At 34.4% G+C, this 25,577-nt stretch overlaps 1 protein-coding gene across 1 annotated transcript; it reads left to right on the plus strand.

Annotated features, from left to right (window-relative positions):
- On the plus strand, nucleotides 1-25,577 carry LOC129270333 (uncharacterized). The gene is made up of 4 exons (XM_054907729.2): nucleotides 1-12; nucleotides 3,007-3,103; nucleotides 11,077-11,311; nucleotides 12,143-25,577. The coding sequence occupies exons 1-4, from the start codon at nucleotides 1-3 to the stop codon at nucleotides 12,756-12,758; spliced, it is 960 nt and encodes a 319-aa protein (XP_054763704.2). The 3' UTR covers nucleotides 12,759-25,577.

Raw genomic sequence — 25,577 nt, forward strand, 5'->3', positions numbered from 1 at the left:
ATGAAAGTAAAGGTAAGCCGACGTCCGTGATCACGTCTGTGACATAACAATTAAGATATCGTTGTACTTGTTTAGGGGGTCAATTCAGGGAATATTTGTCAAGGGTACCATTTTGTTTCTAATACTTGTTAAGGGTAGGGTTTCACATGCCAATACTAATGAGGGGTGCATTATTGGAACATGGATGGAAAATGCTTGTTTAGGGTGCTTTTCGAAACCCCCATGGTCATGCATGGTATCCACTCGTCAATGGAAGTGCCCCCCCCCCCCCCGGGACTCCATCTCAATTTTTGTCTCCACAAATTTTGTGATCCTAGCCATGGTCTCCATTCTGTGATAGATACCTTTGATTCATCTTTGTATTTCCTGTATAAGTTGAGATGCAGTGGCTGTAACATTTGAAATCAAACTCTGTAAACCTGATTTACATTTACGGAAATTGACAGCCTTATTAAACTGAATGCCATATTCATACCCATGAGATTACAATGGATAATTTACATGAAGTTCAATGTTTAAGGAGTGTTCGTGTTGAGAGCGTGATTTGAGCTGTTCTACCGAGCTCCAAAATCAACTTTTGGTATATGATACCAGTCACATGATTGGAAATAAGTGATCCCAATCCTAACATGATCTTTAAAGGGGAAGTTCTTCTTGAAGAAAAGTTTGTTGTTAAACTACATGTACATGTACCAGACAAAGTGATAAAACCAGGGGCGGATCCAGGAGTTTCCAAAAGGGGGGGCAAATTTTTCGGAGGAAAATTTAGACACGCAAAAAAAAAAAATTGTCAACCACAAATTAAGGATATTTCGTACCAGATTAAAATTGACACACACAAAAAAAAGGTCTTCAATTTTTTTGTAATGGCATTTTTACATTAAAAATTTAATTTTGCTTCTCAAAAGGGGGGGGGGGGCATGTGCCCTCCCTGGATAAAACGCACTGGTGAAGGTATGAAGAAAATCCATCAAACATTAAGAAAAATAATACAATTTGAATTTTTTTTTATTTCTGATGTCATATTCGAGCAGCTACCCCATATTAAATATGTAATGGATTAATTTATAATGGCTCATAAGGAGCGAGTGTGAAATAGGTTGTCTGAGATTTAATAAAAAAACATTTTAGAAAATGACATGTCATTGATTTTTTACAACATGGCATTGGGGAAGCTGCTCTTATTCATTAGGACGTCACAACCCCCCCACCCCCCCCCCCAAAAAAAATATCAAAATTCTGATAACTTTGTATGCATGGATGCATTTCCCTAAACCTTCACCAATATTTTTACAATATAGTCAGGGTGAACTTTTTCAATTTCTTAGGGAAGGTATTCCAATTTTCGATTGTTTTTCTTAGAGTAACAACATAGCTGCATACAACTTGACATGTGAAGAGAAAAAGTTGAAATACATGTAGCTCATGATATTTGACTGATGATAAAGGCAAAAAATCTAATTCTTTTAAGATTGGCCAGTAAATGCAAACACTGTTGGAATCTCATATTCTGTAGAACTGTTTTACGGGAGAGGGGACGCTTTGTAATTAAAACGTGAGCACTGAGCTGCTGGCTCCAAAGCTTAACTAAACACTCCCTTGTCTTTCCACCGCTTCGGATCACTTAGCACCAGACAAGTATTCCAGGCTTTCCAGTGAAAGCTTTGGTGTACATAGTCTACAATTCCAAACCAAGAATTTTATTAAGACCATTTTATGATAAATATGGTTTGAAAAATTATGTTTTTATTCAGTTATCAAAGAAAGTGTACATGAATGCATGACTAATGCAAGACTAATAACAATAAAGAACAAAAAAAAAATATGGGCCTAATTGATTAAATAGATGAATGCTGTGTACAGCAAACCTTAATTATTTTGTCTTTTAAATAGACAACGATGTTGCTGACAATGCACATCAAAGACTGATATGATACATTTCATGACATTTCAATGTGACCCGTTAACCTTTAATAATCTTTTGCAGTACTGCTGGCATGTAGGCATTTGTACATGTATCATAAGAAATATTTTATAATTTTGATTGCACTGTAACCTGCTATAACATTGACTTTTTGTCCTAAAAAAACTATTGATATAAACAAAAAAAAGGGTTTCTTATTGTAGACTACTAGACTAGAGTAGCTTTGACTTTTGTCATAGGCCTCACATGTATCATGAACATTGTTTGCCTTAAATATTGGAAGATCTATAGTAATGCAGTCTATAATTAATTGCTATCTTAAGTGCATTGTTCTGCTCATTTTGAGTAATTACTTTAATTTGTAATATGACAGATTCCATTGTGTAATGAATTTTTTTCTTTAAACTTTCCCAGTATGGTTAAAGAGCATTGTATGACAGATGGAAACATGATTGTCAACTGAATATTCAAATGATTTTGAATAATGTTTGAATAATAATAATATAATAATATTTTCTCTAAGTTGGCTGTAGATATATTTTTTAATAAAGTTGATTAAAAATATGAATACTATTATAGCCAATGTGCAGAGAATATCATTAATTTTAATTGAAAACTACATTTTGTAATTAATGTTACCAATTAAGTGGTTTACCAGGGGCTTTCATATGAAGTGGGCTATTATTTTGGAGTGGAATCCCCATTGCCCTCATTGTATCTTTCGCTAATAAATGCCCTCTTTCACACCAGGTTGCTATATATTGATAGTGTACATTGTATGTTGGTGCCAAGCAATAGTTCTTACCCACTAGAAATTTTAATTTCTTTTCATGATGTGAATCATTTTCCATGTTTTTGCTTGTCTGCTTCAGTGAGAAAGAAATATTTTGACACATTATCAATTTTGTATGCAGTTTCATACTATGGAGCATTCAAGTACCAGTTGGGATTTGATTTGAATGCCATAAAGGTACATCAAATACTTTTCATTTGAATTCAGTATGCTCTAAATTGGAATTGAACTAACAATTCATTTCTCATACATTTTTTTTTTCTTTTCCCACATCTTTTGTTTTCCTCAGGATTCTAACATTTTGTCAGCAACATTTCCAGGGTCAACCCAAGTGGCTTACATTTTAAGCCTTGGTGTCGTGGAAGGATACAGACGGAGAGGCATTGGTAAGATTTCTTGAAAAGGCATATTCGGACTAGTCCTAATTTAGAACACCTCAAAGTTCTGGAGTTCTAGGTATTCTCTGATCAGAAAATTTAAAATACAAGGTATTTTTGCCGATGTGGAAGCAAAATGCATTTAATATCCCGAAAGAAAATACCCGCTTAATAGTAGGTACTTGCCGAAATTATGAGAACTTTTGCAAGGACATTTTAAGGTCGCTTGAGGTGTGAAAGCAAATTTAAAGAACTTTCTCAACCTAGTGAGCATTGGGCGTGAGCGCAATCTGACTGTGCATGCTTGTAACTTACCACGAAAACAATGTACTTTGGGTCAGTATGAATATGGTAATGATATTTTTTATCTTGAACAAGTTCTCGTAATTTAATGAATACTCAGGTGATGGAGGCGGTCTGAATACACCTATTGAATATTATCCAACTGATTAATAATCTGTGTGGTAATAGATTCAGTTTTGGTCTAGTGATGTGTTTGATTTTTTTTATAGTAAGATATAGTTTACGTTTGTAGTGAAGAGTTTTTGTTCAGTGAGGTGAGTGTTTCTCGGAAGAAGAATTATATATTTTCCTTTAAGGCTTCTGTTGTAGCATACATGCATGTCTTAAATCAAAGAGCGAGAATGGTAGACTTTACAGTCCTAGCTTCAGAATAAGTAATAAATTCCTTTTAAAAGGGGAGGTTCACCCTGATAACTACATGTAGTAGGCTTTAATAAAAAAGGAGAAGAATTAGAGAAAGTACATGTATACTGTATTGGTTAAATTTGGAAGACATCTATAAGGAATACAAGAGTTGATTTTCAAACTTCATATGCATGTAGCTGCCTGACATGTCAATAAATTCCATAAATTGCTATTTTTATTTTATTCATATTGACTGGGAGGGACGAGGGAGAGAAAGTTGTAAATTAAAATAAAAACAATTAAAATGGAGTGGTAACGATTTCAAAATGAGTTCAAGCAGAAATATATGCACGCCAAATTGCTCTGGAAGAAAATATTTACATGTATGTAATTGGTGAGAAATTAGCAATATAAGTATGGAATTCCATCAAATGTTGGGGATTTTTCCAAGCAATATTAATACGCTGTCCCACATATGTTTTTTTGTGTTAGTGATAATCAGAATCTGTGTTGAGCTAATATTTCATGATTTTACAAAGATAAGTTTACATTAACCTTCTGAACCTTCTGAAGTTTACTCCGGCAAGGCAGTAGACTGCAAATCGCCAGCGTTAATGTACCAGATTTAGATATATGATAATACAGTGCGTATCAAAAAAAGAGTTTACACTTTGAAAAAGCCCTGGGAATTAAAAAATATACAACATGTGGGTAATTTTTTCATATATAATCTTAGGTTTGGGTCTCATCTATCCAATGAAAGTAAAAATTTTGACAGAATGTTACACTTGAGTGAGCACTGTCCATTTTTTTAAAGCTCGCAGAAAATGCTAGTTTTCACGCTGTGTCAAGGGGAAAGGGCGAAATCAAATTTACCCTGCGAAACATTTCTCATACATTTCCCTTGCACTTTTAGTCAATTGAAATAAAACAGATACATTCAAGCATTTTGTAACAATTTTGCCACCCAAATTGAAATTTCAACACTTAGTAAGCGCAACCTTTACCCTTTTTGTGCCAGCTGGATCTGAGGACATAACTAAATCTGAACAAAAGTTTATATCAGACATCTCCAGCATTTTTTTCACTAAGTTTTTATCATTTAAAGTGGGTTTAAATTTCATGTTTTATTTAATACTTGTTTCTCCTCACCTTTTCCAAGCATAACAATGATTAACAAAATGAAAATCAAGCCTAAGCCATTTCATGTAAATCACAGCTCGGTGTAAAGCAAATATCGTCACGATGGCCTCGGTGTGTGGGGGAGTGGGGTGGGGCGCAATGCACTCTTCGAAGTGTTTTGGGCAAGGAAACAAGTTAAAAAGGTAAAAGATATCTTCAAATCAAATTTACTAGCTAAATTCAACGTGTTCTTCATGATTAAGGTCTACTTTTATTCGCATAACCATTTCAAAGTTCTGCGCAAATCATTTTTCACTAACTTTTGAAAAGTAAGTGGTGCTCACTCAAGCGGAAATATTTTTCGACAGTTAAATTGTCATTTGCTTAAATGGATCTGTACCAATGTTAAAATGTGGAAAAATCTTCAGGATATTACAAATGTATAATTTTACAGGATTTTGTAAACTTTTTTTATACGCACGGTATAGCGACAACCTTGATTTAAAAGACTTTCTCATGAAATAATTTTTTGCTGTAACTGCTTTCTTTAACCTTTAGCAGTGGTAGAAATGATGAGCAAGGGAGAAAGACTTGTTTCAATTCTACAGCTTAATGGAAAAAAAATATGAGACAGAAAGTTTTTCAAAATGAAAAAAAGGGCGTTTCGAGGAAAGGAATATGCAGTAAAGAGAGAACACCCTTTTTTTTTAGTTGAAATGAAAAATCGAATTTGAAATACAATGTATAAATTTTATATAAAGTATCTTAAAAATATACCTGTGTCATACGATAAACATGATTTTTTTGTACCCGTGTAGTCTGAAATTATGTTTAGAAAAATGAAAAGCTTTGAAAACCAAGCTACAAAGTCTCTCAAGTGCACTCGTGCATTGGTTTGTCCGTCATCTAATACATTATATTATACAGAAATACAAAGGATGGTGCATTTTGCATTTTTCCCTTTTCATTCATAGAAGTGTGAAAGGTGTTTTGTTTCTTCCATCATGTGGAGCTGATGCTGCAGCTCTAAAATCATATTTTTGTTCAGAAAAAGTGGGGCATTGAATAATGGTTGAGTTGGACATATATAGATTCATGATGTTGTAATCTGTTGCCATGGTAACCATCGTATAATATAACAACAGAAAAAGTGAGATGAAAGGTTACTTGTGTGTGTGCAGGATGCCATATTCTACCAAGCAAAGCTTTTATGACATAGATGGCACATTCATTAATGATACCACTTTCTCTGTCTATTTTTCCTCATCCATCGAATTGGCAATTCTGTCAGCTAGCGAATCACTGGTTAAAGTCCACATAGACACATACATATTTTTTTTTACTGATTTCAGAGAATCTATGTGAAATAATTGGTTTGTCTGTCTAATTCATTATCCATGTTTGCTTGCTCTCATTTCTTTCAAATTGAAATCTGTGAAAATCAAATGAATAACAATAATTGCAGATTTTCACTTCCATGTAGCATTCAAACTTATAACGTTATAAGCTTGGCGATTAAAATGCTCCGATTATTGTATTGTATATTGCAGGTCTTCAGTTTTCTTTCAAATGCAGGGTATAGATAAAATAGTTTGTCTATAAATGTAGTTAAATCCTGGCCAGTAGTCATGATAGACGGCAGTAATTCTTCAACTTTCATGTTCACTTTAAGCAGTTTTTTATTCCCTTTGAAATACAACATTCATGTTGTATTCAAGTATTCATGGGTAATGGTGAATGCATAATATGTTCCGGTAAAACTCTTCAGGCCCTTGATGTTTAATTCATATCAGACCATTGAATATTTCATGCTTAAAAAGAGAAGATGAGATAAAATTTTAGGGATAAGGGGACAGCTGATTTCCTTATTTTCGAACCCTCGTGCATTGTGCATCCTTGAATTGAATATCAAGAGCTGCAATCATAAAGTGCCATTAAAATAATTTTCTTTCTATACGACCAACAAAAATTTTATTGTCTCATGTTTTGAACTAAATGTCTTGTAAATAAAAATGATAGAGTGAAAGTAGCTGCTCAAACACAACCTATATTTGGCTACATGTAAAGGCATGAAACTAGGTTATGAATGAAAACACTCTTTCATAATTGCAAGTTAATGTATGAACCAATTCAGGTGCAGTACACATACTTGATCATCGCCAATTGCCGGTTTGGAGACGAGAAATAAGAACGAATTGCAGCCCGATGACAACAATTGTAAATAATTTTATAACCAAATAGTATCTGGGGTAGAGTAATTTATTCTGCCTTTACCGTAAAGCAGCATTCCAAATTGACAGTGCAAATGTGGCTAATAACACATAGACCCGTTGAAAAGTCAAAGGTCATTTCTGTAGTGTATTGCACATGTATGTATGTTTGTCATGTGAATTGAATATACATTCTTTTTGCAGGTATAGGGGCAATAAAAAAAAAATTATTACCCCCAACATGAGGGTTTGAGGATTTTTAAGATGTGATTTTGGATTGGCTGAGAGCAAAGTCACTCATGGTTTTTGTCTCGCCTGCATAGCAGAGCGAGACTATAGGCGCCGCTTTTCCGACGGCGGCGGCGGCGTCAACATCAAATCTTAACCTAAGGTTAAGTTTTTGAAATGACATCATAACTTAGAAAGTATATGGACCTAGTTCATGAAACTTGGACATAAGGTTAATAAAGTATTACTGAACATCCTGCGTGAGGTTCAGGTCACATGACCTAGGTCAAAGGTCATTTAGGGTCAATGAACTTAGACCATGTTGGGAAAATTATTTTCAAAATCTTAACCGAAGGTTAAGTTTTTGAAATGACATCATAACTTAGAAAGTATATAGACCTAGTTCATGAAACTTGGGCATAAGGTTAATCAAGTATTAGTAAACATCCTGCTCGAGTTTCAGGTCACGTGACCAAGGTCAAAGGTCATTTAGGGTCAATGAACTTTGGTCAAGTTGGGGGTATTTGTTGAATTACTATCATAACTTTGAAAAGTTATGGATCTAGTCCATGAAACTTAGACATAAGGTTAATCAAGTATTAGTGAACATCCTGTCTGAGTTTCAGGTCACATGACCAAGGTCAAAGGTCATTTAGGGTCAATGAACTTTGGCCGTGTTGGGGGTATTTGTTAAATTACCATCCTAACTCTGAAAGTTTATGGATCTAGTTCATAAAACTTGGACATAAGAGTAATCAAGTATCACTGAACATCCTGTACGAGTTTCAGGTCACATGACGATGGTCAATGGTCATTTAAGGTCAATGAACTTTGGCCGTGTTGGGGGTATTTGTTAAATTACCATCCTAACTTTGAAAGTTTATGGATAGAGTGAATGAAATGTGGACATGGGTGTAGTTGACAGTCTTAAGTCTCCGTTCAAATGTCATTTATGGTCAATGAACGTGGTATTATGTCATTATATGAATGATGTTTTTGTGAATGATTATTTTATAGTAGTTTTCAAAGTTAGCACTGCTGCTATATTAAATTGCGTAATGCAGGCGAGACTGCCAGAGGCGTTCCACTTGTTAACATTGCAGTCTGTTTCCAATGAAATATTTGAAAGATTGAATTGAAACTAAATGAATATTTTGATATAAATCAAAATTTTCATTTTTTGTCTCACCTGCATAGCAGAGTGAGACTATAGGCGCCGCTTTTCCGACGGCGGCGGCGGCGGCGTCAACACCAAATCTTAAAGGTATTGTTTAACTTTGTGAGCAGCCGATTAAAAAAATTCTCAAACCAAGATGAAACATGTGTACAAGTGCATGTATTAGAACTAATAAACCCTGAAAACAACCATTATTGAGAATGAAAAGCTAAAACTACAAGGCAAACCCCGATCTTGTAAATAGGCGTCTTATAGACGCCTAAATAGTACACATAAGTGTATGGGATGAAATTAAGATGGTGTTTTCAGTCACTTTATATTTCAATTTTTGAAGCACTAAATAATTATTTTCGAACGCAATTTTTTCTGGGCTTCATTTTTGTAACATATCACAGACACAGGTGACAAGTGTGACCTTCTAGCTCAGATTTTTTAAAAGTCAAACCAATGTTAACCAATCACTTTAACCTAAGGTTAAGTTTTTGAAATGACAGCATAACTTAGAAAGTATATGGACCTAGTTCATGAAACTTGGCCATAAAGTAAATCAAGTATTTCTGAACATCCTGCCTAAGGTCATTTAGGGTCAATGAACTTAGACCATGTTGGGGGAATCAACATCAAAATCTTAACCGAAGGTTAAGTTTTTGAAATGTCATCATAACTTAGAAAGGTCATTTAGGGTCAATGAACTTTGGCCAAATTGGGGGTATTTGTTGAATTACCATCATAACTTTGAACGTTTATGGATCTGATTCATGAAACTTGGACATAAGAGTAATCAAGTATCACTGAACATACTGTGCAAGTTTCAGGTCACATGATTAAGGTCAAAGGTCATTTTAAGGTCAATGAACTTTGGCCAAGTTGGGGGTATTTGTTGAATTACCATCATAACTTTGAAAGTTTATTGGTCTAGTTCATAAAACTTGGACATAAGAGTAATCAAGTATCACTGAACATCCTGTGCACATTTCAGGTCACATGACCAAGGTCAAAGGTCAATGAACTTTGGCCATAATGGGGGTATCTGTTGAATTACTATCATAACTTTGAAAGTTTATGGATCTGATTCATGAAACTTGGACATAAGAGTAATCAAGTATCACTGAACGTCCTGTGCAAGTTTCGCGTCACATGATCAAGGTCAAAGGTCATGTAAGGTCATTGAACTTTGGCCATTTTAGAGGTAATTGTTAGATTGCTGTCATTACTTTCAAATTTTATAGATATAGTGTATAAAATGTGGATATAGGGGTAATCAAGTTTCACTGACAAGTTTTAGGTCACATGATCAAGGTCAAATGTCAATGAACGTAGTATTGTTTCATTATATGAATGGTGTTTTTTGTGAATAATTATTTGATAGCAGTTTTCAAAGTCAGCACAGCTGCTATATTGAATCGCGTGATGCAGGTGAGACCGCCAGAGGCATTCCACTTGTTCTTTGATTATTTCTGATGGTGGTTACATGTACTTCATGCATGTGGCATGGAGAGCTGCTCACAGCATTAAAGGTCAAGAACACCCCAGAAAAATGTTGATTTGAATAAATAGAGAAAAATTAAACTAGCATGACACTAAATTTTTTTATCAAAATCGGATGTAAAATGAGAAAGTTATGACATTTTAAAGTTTCGCCTATTTTTTGCAAAATGGTGATATGCACAATTCGGTGACATGCAAATGAGACAGCCGATGATGTCCTTCACTCACAATTTCTTTTGTTTTTCATTCTTTGAATTAAACAATATTTCATTTTTTACATATTTCACAATAAGGACCAACTTGACTGAACCATGTACATGTATTATTATTAAACATGCTAATTCCACAGGTTCAGGGAGGAATTAATCATTGTTTCACATGACAATGAGGAGAAAATTAGAATATTAAATATTTCATATAATAAAATACAAAAGAAATAGTGAGTGGATGATGTCATCAGTCCCCTCATTTGCATACCAACCAGAATGTGCATATAACTGCTTTGAATGTATACAATGTTTCAGTTTTGCTGATTTTTTTTCTCCTGTTATACAATAACCTTATTTACATCACCCAAGTCCTTGATTTACATGGAGTAGGTCTATATGAACTTATAAATGCAATTAGTCCAAAAGCACTGAAATAGCTGTATGCAAAATGCTGTACTACATTGGTTAAATAAATTGTGTAAAGACCAATTACATGTATGTTAAATATGGACTTATCCATCTTATCCTTGTAGTTACTTCACTTACTTGTACATATTGCTGAATATATTTGTGCCACTAACAACATTAGGTAATCACTTCCGAGAGGTAGAGCCTTGTAGATTTAATGCATTTTTAATGGTTAATATTGGAGAATTTGCAGCAGTATGTTTATTATGGCCTTTCAAAGTATGTTTACAGTGGTTTTTATCATATTGGTTTGTTTACAATGGTTTTTATCATTTAAGTTTATTACAATAGCATGTTTACAATGGTTTTTATTACATTTGTTTATTTGCAACAGTTAGTATGCCTATATTAGTTTTTAATCATATTGGTTTATTCATAACAATATGTTTATAGTGGTTTCATTCATTCATTTATCTTTCTTTTCCTTTCCAGCTTCTGCTCTCCTGGACAACTTTCTAACATCGTTGACCACATGTCCCCGGCAGATTGCCAAAGCTGTCTACCTCCATGTCCTAGCCACTAATACAGGAGCCATCAGGTTTTATGAGAAGCATAAATTCCAACGCCATGAGTTCCTTCCATACTATTACTCTATCCATGGTCAAGCCAAGGATGGTCTCTCCTATGTGCTCTACATCAATGGTGGTCAACCACCCTGGACACTCATATATCCTTTACTGAAAACCTATTCTTCCTTCTGGAAAGTTCTTGGGAAGTTTCATTTGATCTTAAAACATTACTATCTTTGCACCCAGCTTTTAAAGATATGTATTCCTCTTGTAGATTTCAACCATGTCTGACAGGGAGAAAAATAATACACACTTTCTGGGGATACTTTTGAAGTTCACTAGCCCAAATTTGCTACATTATATTACAATTAACATTTGACCCTAAAGGAATTTTTGGGGTTCTTGGGGCATTTTGTTCTTAATTTGACAGTCACTATTTAATTTTTTTTCCGGAGTTCAATAATGATAATATTTATTTATCTTGAGACTCATCCATCAAAATGTCCTAAGTTTACATAAGAATGAATTATACAAATCAACCAGTTTAAAGACTGAATTCTCTATAAAATATATCTGTTGAACAGTCATATTTTTGTGTGATTCTTCCAGAAAGAGAAGTTCAGACATAGTGATGGGATAATCAGAACTGGGATAATCAGAACTAGAATAAAAACATTTTTCCTGCATCAAGAGAAAGATTCTGTGAGAAAAACAAGCAATGAACATGAACAGCCCAAATACACTTGCTAACAAACAAGGGGCAAACGATGAAATTGAGTCAGAAAAAGCTTGAATACATTAGTCCAGTTTTTATTTGTGCTTCTTGGAACCAAGGTTCAATACTGTTTGTAGTTGAATTCAAGGCTTGTGTCTAATATCTGAAAGCACATACTTGTATGAAGAAGATGCATTATTACCGGTAATCAGAAATTTGTGGTTGACTTAAAGAAACTTTTGAAAATGACAATTTCCTTGACAGTTCAGCTCACAGATTATATGAAGCACTTCGGTTCCTACATCTCACGCATCCAACCGTGCAATCTACCCAACGCCATGGCTCGTCACACGCGTAACTTCTTTTCAGCGCGACGCAGCTGGGTCCACTTGCCCCACCTTCCCAATATGCCTAGCATGCCAAACATGCCCAATATCACTATGCCAAACATTCTATCGCGCATCAGAGGTCAAGGGTCATCGTCTGTGGGTCCGTCAGGGCCATCATCGTCATCAGGGACAGGTGACTGTTCAGATTCTTCATCATCCACATCATCGGTGGAAGCGGTGGCAGTGGTCGAAGACGGCGCTGGGGCTTCATCCGGGGATGCATCGCTCCCAGTTCCGGAGGTTGTCACCATTCCCATGTCAACAAGCGAGGGCGCTGAATCATCAAGCTCCAGTCGGCGCAGCTGGTTGCCTAACAAGCTTCCGAACCGGTTGCCGAACTTGAACAAGTCGATGCCTAGTATGCCCAGTATGCCTAGCATGCCTAGTATGCCCAGTGGTATGAGCCTGCTAACCAGGTTTGGTGGACAGTGCTACGATAGCGGAGAACAAAATGAGCCCGATGAACCGGAAGAGTACACCAATGCTGATCATAAATTATAATCATCATCATTTTTAACCTGAAACGCCAACAAATCGGGTAAACAATCCTATCGTGGTGACATTCTTGACAACTAGGATTATGCGATGTTGCAAGGAATCGACTGGTGGTGTGGAGTTTTTCTGTGTGTAATGGAATCTATCAGTGCTACTATGTTGAACGGTTACAAGGTCTCGATGACAGTTTGGATTTCAAGAAAGGAAGGGCTATGTCGTTCTTTGCTTCTATATGGGGTCAAAGTTCAATGAGGGAAGAATGAATATGCATGAATTGCATGATACATGTATATATATAGTTTTAAACAGTAAATGCAAAAAAGTGGTTATCCCTTTAAAAGAAGGATCAACCTAGACCTCTCTACAGAGAAGACTCGTACCCTGCTGTTGAGGTGCATGTAGGTGGTTCAGTGTATATATCATTCGGATTCATGCACGTGTCAAAGCAATCTTTTAGTTTTCTCAAATTGAGGAACAAGTGAATTGAAGGAATGCTCTATCATCTTCCTGCAGCTCAGCCTGTTGACATTGAACATGTTATGCCTTCTGTGTTATGTGACCAAGTCTCCTATTCTATATGGCAATGAGGTGAATTCACTTTTTTGCATTATTAAAGGACTTCACATGGACACCATTGATGCTGTGATCGGATGTAATAATGGAGGCTACTGCCGATTGGTAAAAATTGTCGACAACTCTCTATAGTATTTTATTTTAGTCCCTGATAAAAGACATTCAATTGGTCTTAATGCCAAGTTGTACCTTATCTAAATTGATGTGATTTTTTTTGTTATACCAATGGACAATATTGTTACATTGTGCTGTAGAATGTAATAAACAGTAAACAATATAGTATTAAGATTTTTGTTCCTTCTTTAAATTTTCTTTTCTTTTGTGAAAGGAATGATAATAACTTTCCAGGAAGAAACAAGTTTTATAAGAGTAGGTTTTGATAGTAGTTTTTATCTACACAGATCTGACAAACTTCTGTATTCAAATTGTTTTTTTTTTTGGTCCCCAGTTGTGCAATTTTAGTACCAATCTAATACTCCAGAAAAAACAACCTTACTTCAAAATTTAAATTCAGTATTGTGGAAGAACTTCAATTCTAACAATGTCTAAAGGTCGATAGTACACATAGTTTTCCTCATAGTTTCATCTAGGTAACGTCTCTTTATACAGAAGAGAGCTAAATTGTTTAGTTTTCAATGATATTTGGCATTGGTTTATGTGTGTGTGCATCTTCTTTATGAGGCTGTGTATTAAGTATTTATTTGATGATTTTTGCCATTAATTTGACAGTTTCAGTAAAAAAGTACATACAACATTTGGAAGGATAAAATAAGAATGTAAAAATACACATTTGAGCTCATAGTTGTCAAAGGACATTTTTAGTTTTTCCAGAGCAGTCTCCATGGTCAGTTGATAGAATATATCCTTTCATTTATTTTGAATCATATTTTTTTATTTTCAGTCTAAATGCAGTACATAGAATGGTAAAGATTTGAATGAGAATTATGCTCAAGAAGATAAATAGAATTTGAATTTGCAGTATATGAACAAAAAATAAGATGAATGGAATAGTGTTCAATGCATTTGGAACAGGCACTTGTACATTGTGCAAAACACTGGCGTAAATCCGTGTTGATGGGTGGGGGGGATGACTGAAATATTTTGGCTTTTTTATTTTGCAATCATGTTTTTAGATATGCAAGGAATTGTCATTGATATGTCCACAGTGGCGTACCGTGGGTCACGGCATTGGGGAGGGGGGCACCAGCAAAATGTTTGAATCACTGAGTGAGCGCGCTCAGTTGCCAGTTATACTGACCTAATAGAGACATTTTCTGGACAATGTCATTAAACGGATATGCATCTCACTGATCAAATAATGCGAGCGCGAAGCGCAAGCTGAATTTTTTTTATATTCACACCTAAAAAGAGACATTATAATCAAATTTGTGTAATCATGATAGGTACCTGTCTCGCTAAACAATACGAGCGCGAAGCGCGAGCTGAAGTTTTCGTATATTTTGACCCCAAAAAGCGAGATTTTGAGGAATATATTTTAGGAATCCATTAAGAGTATGCATATCTCACCATAGTCATCTAATGCGAGTGCCAAGCGCTTGCTGGTTTATAAGAATTACATCTGAACACATGAACCACTTTTTGTAGTCATTGCAATCATGATTATCATACGCATCTCACTAATCAAATAATGCGAGCGCAAAGCGCGAGCTGAAAATTTAGACCTGAAGTGGGGCATTCTAAGGTTTCTTTGTAGGAATTAACTAGGACCATACGTATTTCAATATCCAAATGATGCGAGCGCGAAGCGCGAGCTGAAAATTTTTGATATTCAGATCAGAAGGGACATTTTAAGGACTGATTTTAGGAATTCATGAAGAGCAGACATATCTCACCAATCCACTAATGCGAACGTAATCACGGACAAGAAATGTTTCATATATACGAAGACCTTAACATGGGGCAATCACTTTTTGAGTCATGAAAAAGAAGCATATGTCACTACATAAAACAATGATAACTCAAGTGCTAGGAAATATATTTGGTTTATATTGACTTGAAAACGGGATGTTTCAGTACAACAGGATTATATATCTCATTAACAGACAATGCAAGCACCAGGAACAATGAAGACGTAGGCCCTGGGCAAATTATGTTTCATGAAGTTATGAGAAAAATGTTTCTTATGTAATGTAACATAACATAATTATAATATAACATTATAATGAATAATATTTTCTTCTTTCCCACTATACGCTTCTCTTCCTTTCTCCCTCTTTTCTCCTTTTCCCCTTTTCCCCGTTTTTTATTTTGGTCAGCCGATGCCCCCCCCCCCCCCCGTAGTTACGCCATTGTATGTCCATATGGCAAATACCCCTCCAATATTATTATCTTTTTTACCCCATGATGGTTTAATCATAGAGCTATTACCATGGTTTAATGGTTTTATTAGAGATTACATTAAAAAAGAATTGACATTCCATCTTAATCCCTTCCCAAAGACCCCAACATTGATGAATTGGAAGAAACGGGAGTTTCTCTTCAATGTTATAATAAGGACATAAGTATTTCGTTTGGAAATGGTGAACTGGCTCTTTATTTGCATTTTATGATTCAATAATATTGTTTTATTTGTTAAGCGGTATTTCAGGAAGAATTTTCACCAATAAAACAATTATCTCTTGTGATTTTTTTTCATTTCTTTCGTAAAAAGTGGGGGGGGGGATGTTTGTACAGGCCATCCCCCCCTCCTCGAAAAGTGAGGGGGATATATCCCCCCATCCCCCCCGGGATTTACGCCAGTGGTGCAAAATACACTCACAAACCTATACCCATGTCTGAGCATGTATGATACGATACCTCCCTAAGGTCCCAAATGTAATATTCATATCTGTCAACTTAATCCTTCAAACCAGTCCTCTTTTCCACATAAAATGTGGTACATGCACATTGCAACTAGATACAAAGATTTTTGTTTTAAAAAAATACGAGCATTGCTGCACCATCAATCAAATGCTTAACACAAATTTTACACAAGCTATAAACAACTAGTATAGGATAATATTCTGGGCCAAAATTGAAGGCTACCATTTCCAAATAATTAGATATTTTGGGGGGCAAATAGATGATAACATTTGTTTAGAATCTGTATAGAAATGATCCAGAGACTATGGCATTGCTCCTGAGATGGTAAGAAATTATTAGACAAATATAAGATTTTAAATCATGAAAATGCCAAGCAAATAGAAATGTGATAATATATAATGATAATGGATAGTACATGTACTGTACCAGTCATATATATAAAATAGTTTTAAAAAAGGAACATATTATATAGGGGTATATCATTTTAAATTGATGTTAGCATTCATGAGGGAGTGTTAAATTGCTACATTAGGTCAATAATAATGTTCAATAAAAAGAGCTTAAAATAATTGCACAGACATGGGTAAATGACCATTGCTTAATGATATATAGTACATATATCATGGCTAAATTAAATCCAAGAATAAACTTAAGTGTGCTTTGAAAACTACTATACGAATACCAGTATTATCCTCTTTTGCCAGCTTGACAATTTATGAAAATCATACTGTATTGCAACACATTGTCTTGCATAATCTGATCTAAAATAATGCTCTGTGTTTAGGGATTATTCCATTTTAATTTTGAAGGTTGACTTATGCAGATTCTACTGTAAGTATAAAGATAGCTTGAGAAGACAAAAATAGACAAGGAACCGAACATTTCCTTAAATAATGTACAGGCCAATTACATTCAAGTGTAGATTATAGCTATCTTTACTAGGTAAAAACTTTGTGATATGGCTAAGATAAAAAGGTGAACTTGGAATTATGCCAACTTCTTTACTATCATTTATGTTGGTTTTGCTTGTTAGTTTTGCAAGTTCATATCTGTTCATTTTTTTTTCCAGTGGGGCACTTGTTCCCCCCATGTTTTGTAAACAAAGTAGTACTTCAGGTTGATATATTGATTAATCCTCCTCACCATCAGTCTTAGATAATGCACATAGAATGGAATGTACATAATCCAGAGTCCATTCCCCGATGTGATAGTAATAGTAATAGTAATAGTTTAATTAGCATGTTACCACATCGTCAGTATCAAGTGCTGTGTACAATTTAGTTTGATACAACCAAATTTGATATACGTAACCAAATGATGGGTTAAAATACAAAATTGAATAATGAAGATGACCTTGTGAAACCCATTTTCAATGAATCGATGCAGAAACTCAATTGCCTGTTTTGTAATTCATTAATCTTTATTCGTACATTCTAAAATAACAAGAAATTTTGAAGAATTTGAATTTTATTTTGAATTTTTATTTTAATTTGACTTAACCCAAAAAGGTTAAAAAAATTGGATTGCCTATTATTGCCTTTTAAATTTGTGAAAAAGTTAAATCATATATAAACTATTTTGTCTTTGCAGGAAAGGTTGGGGGAGGGGGAGAAGTGAATCACATAAAAAAAATGATAGGAAACAAGATTAGATTTTTAAAACATGAAATGTAGGTATACTTTTAAAGTTGTAAAATTTATTTCAGCCTTTAATAGAACAGCCTACATACATGTATGATGCCAGTGGACTGTTGGATTAAAAAAAATATATTTTGCTTTAAACAAGAAGTAATATGCTGGTCCCTAGATTGAATGCGATCCAGAGACTTATTTTCATACCAACGCTACAGAGTGAGTGTTTCCTTTATACCAATGTTTTTTGCTAACAAGTTTCAATTGAAATAGTGATTCTTGATTGTATTTTCAACTTTTATATATACTATTGAAATACAGTAGAACTTCCAAAGATTTAAGTATGTTTGTCTAGATGAGCAGGACGTGGTCAGTGAAATAAATACTAATAGTTGATTGGTGAATTGATATGTATAGAATGAAATTTTAAAATCAATATCTTGTTAAAGTAAGCAGGTATTTTTTTGTAATGGAGCTTTAGTATAGATATTGTCTTGTTGCTGTTTGATAATGGAAGGTTCTTGGATTATTCCTTCAGCATCTCAGGATAGTTAGTAATTGTTTCTTCTTAACTTTCATTGTGCTTGGACACAGGTGTACATTTACATCCTCTGCACTTTTCTCTGTATATCATCTGTATTGTCTCTCTCTAATCTTCGTGCCTCTTTATATACCACCCTATCAGTCTCCTATTCATTTTATTCTTCACTTTATCCTTTTCATATTTCTGTCTGTCTTTATTTATCTACCTATTTCATTTGCTCATTTCAGCCTCTTAAATTTCATGCTTTGTCCTTTCTAACTTTTAAATTTTCTTCACTTTTTCACCCTTTACTATGTATTATTTTTTTGTCTTATCTTGAGCATCCTACAATCATTCAACAGTATGCTTCACTAAGTTCTGCATCCATCTTTTCCTCTCTTTAACACTATCTTCATATTCAAAGTTTCATATTCTCAAGGAGGTACTCTCTCATGATTTGGTTTCGATATTGTTTCTGCTTGGCAAGTGATGGAGAAAAATGATGCTTTTTAAACAGGGTGCTGTATTTGTCAAGCAACAATGTGTCCTTTTGTTTTATGTATAAGCAATGTATTTTCAGTGATATGTAGGTAAAATCTATACTCAATATTGTTTATTATTGGTGTTGCTTTAGTATGGTATAGTCACTCTCCTATCCATGTTTGTACCCATTCTAAGTATCATTTAAATAGCTATTTTCTTAAATGATTTTACTATCAGTATTATTTCTCTCTTTTTTCAAGAATGAGAAAGTATAATTATAATAATGATAATTACGACAATGATCTTGTATAGCACATATACCCACTAAACGCCTTACTCTGTCTTGGCTACCTATTACATGTTATAAACCTCTCTTTAAGAATGTCGAATAATCCGTTCCTCTGATTGGTCAAAACTGAGGTCATGTATACGACCATGCCTTCAAAGCAACAAACTAAGTTGGTAACCAAGGGCAACGGGCATAGTTAACAAGATTTCTGCCCGTTGCCCCCTGACCCGCCCCTTAACGACGGGCATAGCAAAATTTGGCTGAAATCCCCATTAGATTGCATGCAAAATGTTGCTTTCTGCGGTGATTGCGGATACCATAAATATCCGCGCGATTTGATCGAAAGTTTTAGACAATTCTCGCATTTACGCGCTTATTGCGCAAGTGCGCGCAACGGATGTGACATATCGATGGAACGATGCAAATCTTTGACTTTTGCTTGTTAATTGCTGTTAAAATATATGGCATTTATTGAAAAGAAAACTAACTTATTAAGGACATAACGGATGTATCAATCAACATGTCTTGTCGCAGTTCGCTCAAATGCATGGTCGCAAAAGGTGAGTCGGGAGAAAAGATTAGACGGTCACTGCACTTTCTAAAAATAAACGTTACTCGTTCAACTTAACGTTAGGACAGCTACATGTAAAGTTAGGTATGACAAACGACAACGTTAGGACGGGTAGATCTAATTTTTAATTGACGTTAGTTAGCTAGAAGTTACGTGCGTAGGTTTAGTCGACTAGATCTAACGTTAGATTACACTTTACATGGAGATTTAAGATTTAAGACTGAACTCTAGCTTAGTAGAGTCGCCCTATTCAGAATCATAATTTGGTTCCTAAAAATATCTAGCCTAGGCCTAGGCCTAGTAGGGCCCATCGGTATGAACTGCTTTGATATTCGATTTTGAGACCCAACTTTGTGGTCAGGGCTATAAAGTTAGGGCCTAGACCTAACGTTAGCTTGGGGCCAAGGCCAGGGGCAGGCTTTTAGATCTAGACCTAGACTAGGCCCTAACGTTAGATCTAATGTTTAATAATTCGGTTCATAAAATATATATGGACTGCTTTTATATTCGAGACATGGTTGTTTCAATTCGGCTCGCGGGTACCGCATCGGCCAGACCATGCCCTCGGGCAAGCCCTCGGGCATAGTCGCGTTGCGGTCCCCTTGAGCCTCTAGAAACAACCATGCCTCTCAAAGCAGTCCATATATCTATAATATGACTCACATCATATTAGGAATTTCTCTTTGCCTGTAACCACTTTCACCTGGGTGAAGAGTGGCAAATGTAGATGAATGTTTTGCCAAATGACATTGGTGCTGCTGTGTGATATGAATCCTGGACCTTGTGTTTGGGGTATTATCTACTGAACCATAACACTTCTAGCACATCAAATATTGATCGAGTCATATAATGTATACGATAAAATGATGAAGAGTCTGATATTTCAATAATAGAAAAGAAAATAACAACTGGGTGTTGTGGTGTGCGCCTGTACTCCTAGCTATATTGGAGAAGTTACAAATTGATGCAGAGGTTCGAGATTCAAGCCTTAGTCACATCTATTGGATGGTGACATTAAAGTACGGTACCAGATTTAAATAATAATAATAATAAAGGTATATTTACACCCAGGGTAGCCACTTCAGTTCCGAAAACTGTTCTCCCAGCGGGCCCGGCTATTACCCGGCTAAGCTAGGCTACCTATTCGGTGCACACAGCTTTTTTGAGGAATTACTTCCTGCCGGTAAACATGATTGATACACGTCTAACAAAGCTCTATCACACACACACAACCTTTTGCATGTTTAACAATAAGGAACACTGTTACTGATTCACATCAGTGTGAATGGCAGTTAACCTTTAGATGTTTTGGAAAATTCACTATTAATTATCATGTTATACATGTTATGAAAACAGCCACAATATTCACATTTCAGGGATATCCCTGGAAATGTAAAAATAACACTCATATTTAATTCATTGAAATTTGTGACTGTTAAGTAGTAATTATAGATCTCTCTCAACAATTATGAAAATTAAGTGATTAATTATGAATACTTAGTCTATGTTGGAGGGTACTGTAGTTTTTATCAAGTGTTATGTCTAATTTGTTTACTCTTGTATCCAATGTATTTCCCTGAATAGAATTCTTACGGTTTTGTATGGCTTCTTTTTGCCCGTTTTTCTGTGTTTGAAATGTTGATTCAAAGTTAGCAATGTATATGAATCATGAAATGTGGAGATACACTGCACTTAGAAGATAGTCTTGGCTGTATACAGTCTGTATGGAGGGGATTTTTTTTTGGTTGTTGTCTATATAAAAATTAGCATTTCATACCAAATGCTGTTTTGTATCAATTGATATACAGTATGTATTCTTACCTACAGATGGATTTATACATGCATTCATGTACATAATCAACATGGGTAGTTTCTGGTTGAATTTACAAGGTATATTAATGAAATTAATGTTTTATTCAATTCAACTAATCTTAATGCATTTAAAAAAGATGTATAGAATGTGTATAATATATATGAATATCAGGTTTATCTATGCACTGCTTTAGATTATCATCGTTCATGAGATTATATATAGGCCCCCAATCAAAATACAGGGATGTAAAGATCACAGTCCTTTTATTATACAAAATGCTCCATTTTCCGTAATTCATTGACAACTGGTATATTACCTATACAAGGCATTTTAGGAGATAGATAAGTCATATTTTGCTCACTACTTTCAATCCGAGACCAACGAGGTAAACATTTGCCATGTTGCCCTCCCCGTGCTTTGCACATAGGAATACTGTACAAAACAGAGGGCAATATTAGCCATATTTCTGCTAGTGCGCTTGTGCAGTAGGAGCAGATTTTGGTTGCTAATTTCAGTATTTCAGAAATCTGGCTGGAACCAGTTTATGAACCAACGCATTGTAGATAATGCGCGGCACGGCCAGTGCATATACAAACGTAACCCAAGCGCAAGATTTCTATGCGTTGAGTGTATGTGCGCGCCATGTATGATGCGCGACTGCAAGGTAACAATTTACGTCACAATTGCTTAAAAGCAAGGGTTACTTCGCTAGGTTCGTAAATAATCTGGAATCAAAAGTAGTGATAAGCAAATAAATTGTTCCAAACAATAGGTTGCATTACACAGCTGTAGGTAATAATAATAATATTGACTGGCTCTTTCAGGAAACATCAAATATATAGCCCTTAAAAGGACCATATTGCACTCGTCTAAAGACTTGAGCCAATATGATTCTGTTGCGGGCGACTTATTTGATGTTCCCCTAAAGGCCAGCCAATATTATATAAATGTAATACACTATGATATAGATGCCAATATAATTGAATGGTTCATAGCTTTATATCTTGATTTATATAGCGTTGATAACCATTATCCTACTAACTGCTTGTTAATTAATTTTGATTATGTCACATTTCAGTTGTATGTAAATTCACTATATACTAGCGTATTGGTTGAAATTTTTTGCTGTTTATTAAAGTTTATTTTGAAAGGTGTGAATAAAAATATAGTGTATGGTAGTGTGATCCTAATTAATTCTATATGAAACAAAATGAATGTTTTAGTTTTAACAATTTCCCTCCCCATACATTAATGTATTCAATCCACACACACTTTATACAACTCCATTAGAAACTTTATATCTCATGCCTTTCCACTGTTTATATATCATATTTCTTGTAATCAATCATATACATTGAAGTATCTTATAGTTTTGTTATGTATTGTAAATTTACCACTACGGGCCTATATTAGAATGGTGGTGTCCCCATGTTATACTCTCTTTACTTTGCTTAAATATATTTTCCTCTGTTGGCTTTGTACTCGATTTCATTCTGTTTGCTTTTTTGTCTCATGTTGTGATATTTAATTGTCCCTTTGATGTCCATCACCGGTGTTATATATTTGCTAGATTATGATAATTATCATTTTATATAACATGCCACATATAGGCACAGGCTTTAAATGATTTATATTAATTCTATATGTGATCCATTCATAGCAATAAAGCAAATGATAGAACTATATAAAGTCTGAAAATGGCAGAAAGAAATATTCTCTGGAATTCTAGATTCAATTGAGACCTCCTTTGTAATTTTTTGAAAACTCCTGTTTATGATTATAAATGTGAATTTTTTAATGGAATATGATGTAGATATTGGTCGTTTCCTGCTAAGCAAGTGTGCTATATAGTGTTTATGCATTTTGAATCATTTCAATACTAAACTTATAATAGTGATTGCTGTAATGTACTGCTTGGTTTCATATTATGTGAAGATAACCTTACTGGCAGTGAACTATTAAAAAGCAGATGGCAGTTTAAATATAGCAACTTCTGCCTTGCAGTGGTTTAAATTGTTGGAAAAAACAGTCTATGCTTTGATACTAGTTGTGTAGCAAAGTTTAAACTGCCCATTGATGATAAAAGTGGTTTCATATACTCTATCGTACTCAGTTATGTCTGTTTAATATGACATTTTCGGCACTAAATAGCAATGTCATTTATATTTTCTAATCATTTGCAGAGTTTCTTTTTACCCTGGGATGGTAGCTTGGGTGATGGTAATTTAGTGGGCAAAAGAAACCCAAGTTATCGAGCATGTACAATGTAAATACATGTACATACAGAAATCAACTTGAGTACATGTAGTTCTCTGCATATTCAATGAAGTAAATGTAAATGCAATTAAACATTAAATTCAGAATCGAGTAGATATTGATGTTTAGATGAAAAAAGTGTTAGTATGACTTTACTAGAACTGTATTTATCTCTGTAATGATACTGTTCTGTAGTACATACTAGCATAAATTCGAGCTGTGAACCTATTATTCGGGGGGGGGGGGGGGGGTGGATGGTAATTTGTGTCATTCCCAAACTTCAGTGATATGATGACTTGTGTAACTGACTATTTCAATTTAAAATACTGTTTAGGTTTTGATGGTGCTTAAATCTGAAGAGGCTTGTTTAAGAACATTCACAGCAAAATAAGTCCAATACACTGGTTTATATAAGCCAAGAGAAACTTGACATGTCTCAATAGGCAAAGATTGCACCAGATTTGACATGTTTGGTCCTGTATTACAAAAAGCACAATACAAAAATATGACATCCTCAAAAATGTTTAAAGGACAAGTCCACCCCAACAAAAAATTGATTTGAATAAAAAAGAGAAAAATCCAACACTGAAAATTTCGTCAAAATCGGATGTAAAATAAGAAAGTTATGACATTTTAAAGATTCACTTATTTTTCACAAAATAGTTATATGCACAATTTAGTCTCATGCAAATGAGAGTCTATGATGTCCCTCACTAACTATTTTTTTTTATTGTTTGAATAATACAATATTTCAATTTTACAGATATGACAATAAGGACAAACTTGACTGAACCAGAAAATGTTAAACAATGGTAATTCCACATGTTCAGGGAGAAATAAAACTTTGTTTCACAGGACAATGGGAAGAAAATTATATTTTATATTTCATATAATAAAATACAAAAGAAATAGTGAGTGATGTCATCAGTTCCCTCATTTGCATAACGACCGGGATGTGCATATAACTGTCTTGTGAAAATTAGCGAAACTTAAAAATGTCATAACTTTCATATTTTACATCCAATTTCGATGAAATTTTCAGCGTCATGCTTGATTTTTCTCTTTTTATTCAAAACAACTTTTTGTTGGGGTGGACTTGTCCTTTATGACATCCCTTGTAAACAATAATACTGGTTATCAATCCTGAAAAAGAAGTGAAAAAAGAGAAAACGTTAGTAAAATTCTGATATCATAGATTAAATCAGTCTAGTGACAGGTCCGAACATGTAGCATTCATCCAAATGTGGGTTATGTAATCAAGTTCACTACTGTGAAATAGGGTTAATCAAATATGGTATATGTTTGTGTATGGTTAAGACCAATAACCCTTTGCATTTTAGTTGATGCTTGTCTCTGTCTCTGACATTAAAATTGCTATTCAATTAATTTTAAAACAAAATTGCTATTCAAGTTCATTTGGAAACAGTTGTAAAACATAATTTGTTGTAAATTGACATTGATGTCTGTATTAATGTTTTCAAGCATGATTATATTTTGGTGTGTTTTTCTTTAGATAAGCCTCTTGCGTTTTTAATGCCAGGTGTTGAGTCAGTGATATTCAGTTTTTTTTTTATAGTATAAAGCTAGGATACTTTGTGGCTATAAATGTATTAATTTAAAGTTTGATTATGACTAGGACAGCATTGTATACCAATTTCCTGTGTTATGATTATTTACCATGCAGTTACTGATCAAATTAACCCTTGATTATTTACATTTATGTGTTTTTATGTTACCAATCATTTATGTGAAGCTATTCACTCATGTTATTTTGTATATGAATATATGAAGGAAAGTGTTATGTGCATACCCCCATCAATTATATTCTATAGGAACATTAAAGAATATTGATGATAATCAAAA

The sequence above is a fragment of the Lytechinus pictus genome, chromosome 10, assembly GCF_037042905.1.
Source record: "Lytechinus pictus isolate F3 Inbred chromosome 10, Lp3.0, whole genome shotgun sequence".
In the NCBI taxonomy this organism is placed as follows: domain Eukaryota; kingdom Metazoa; phylum Echinodermata; class Echinoidea; order Temnopleuroida; family Toxopneustidae; genus Lytechinus; species Lytechinus pictus.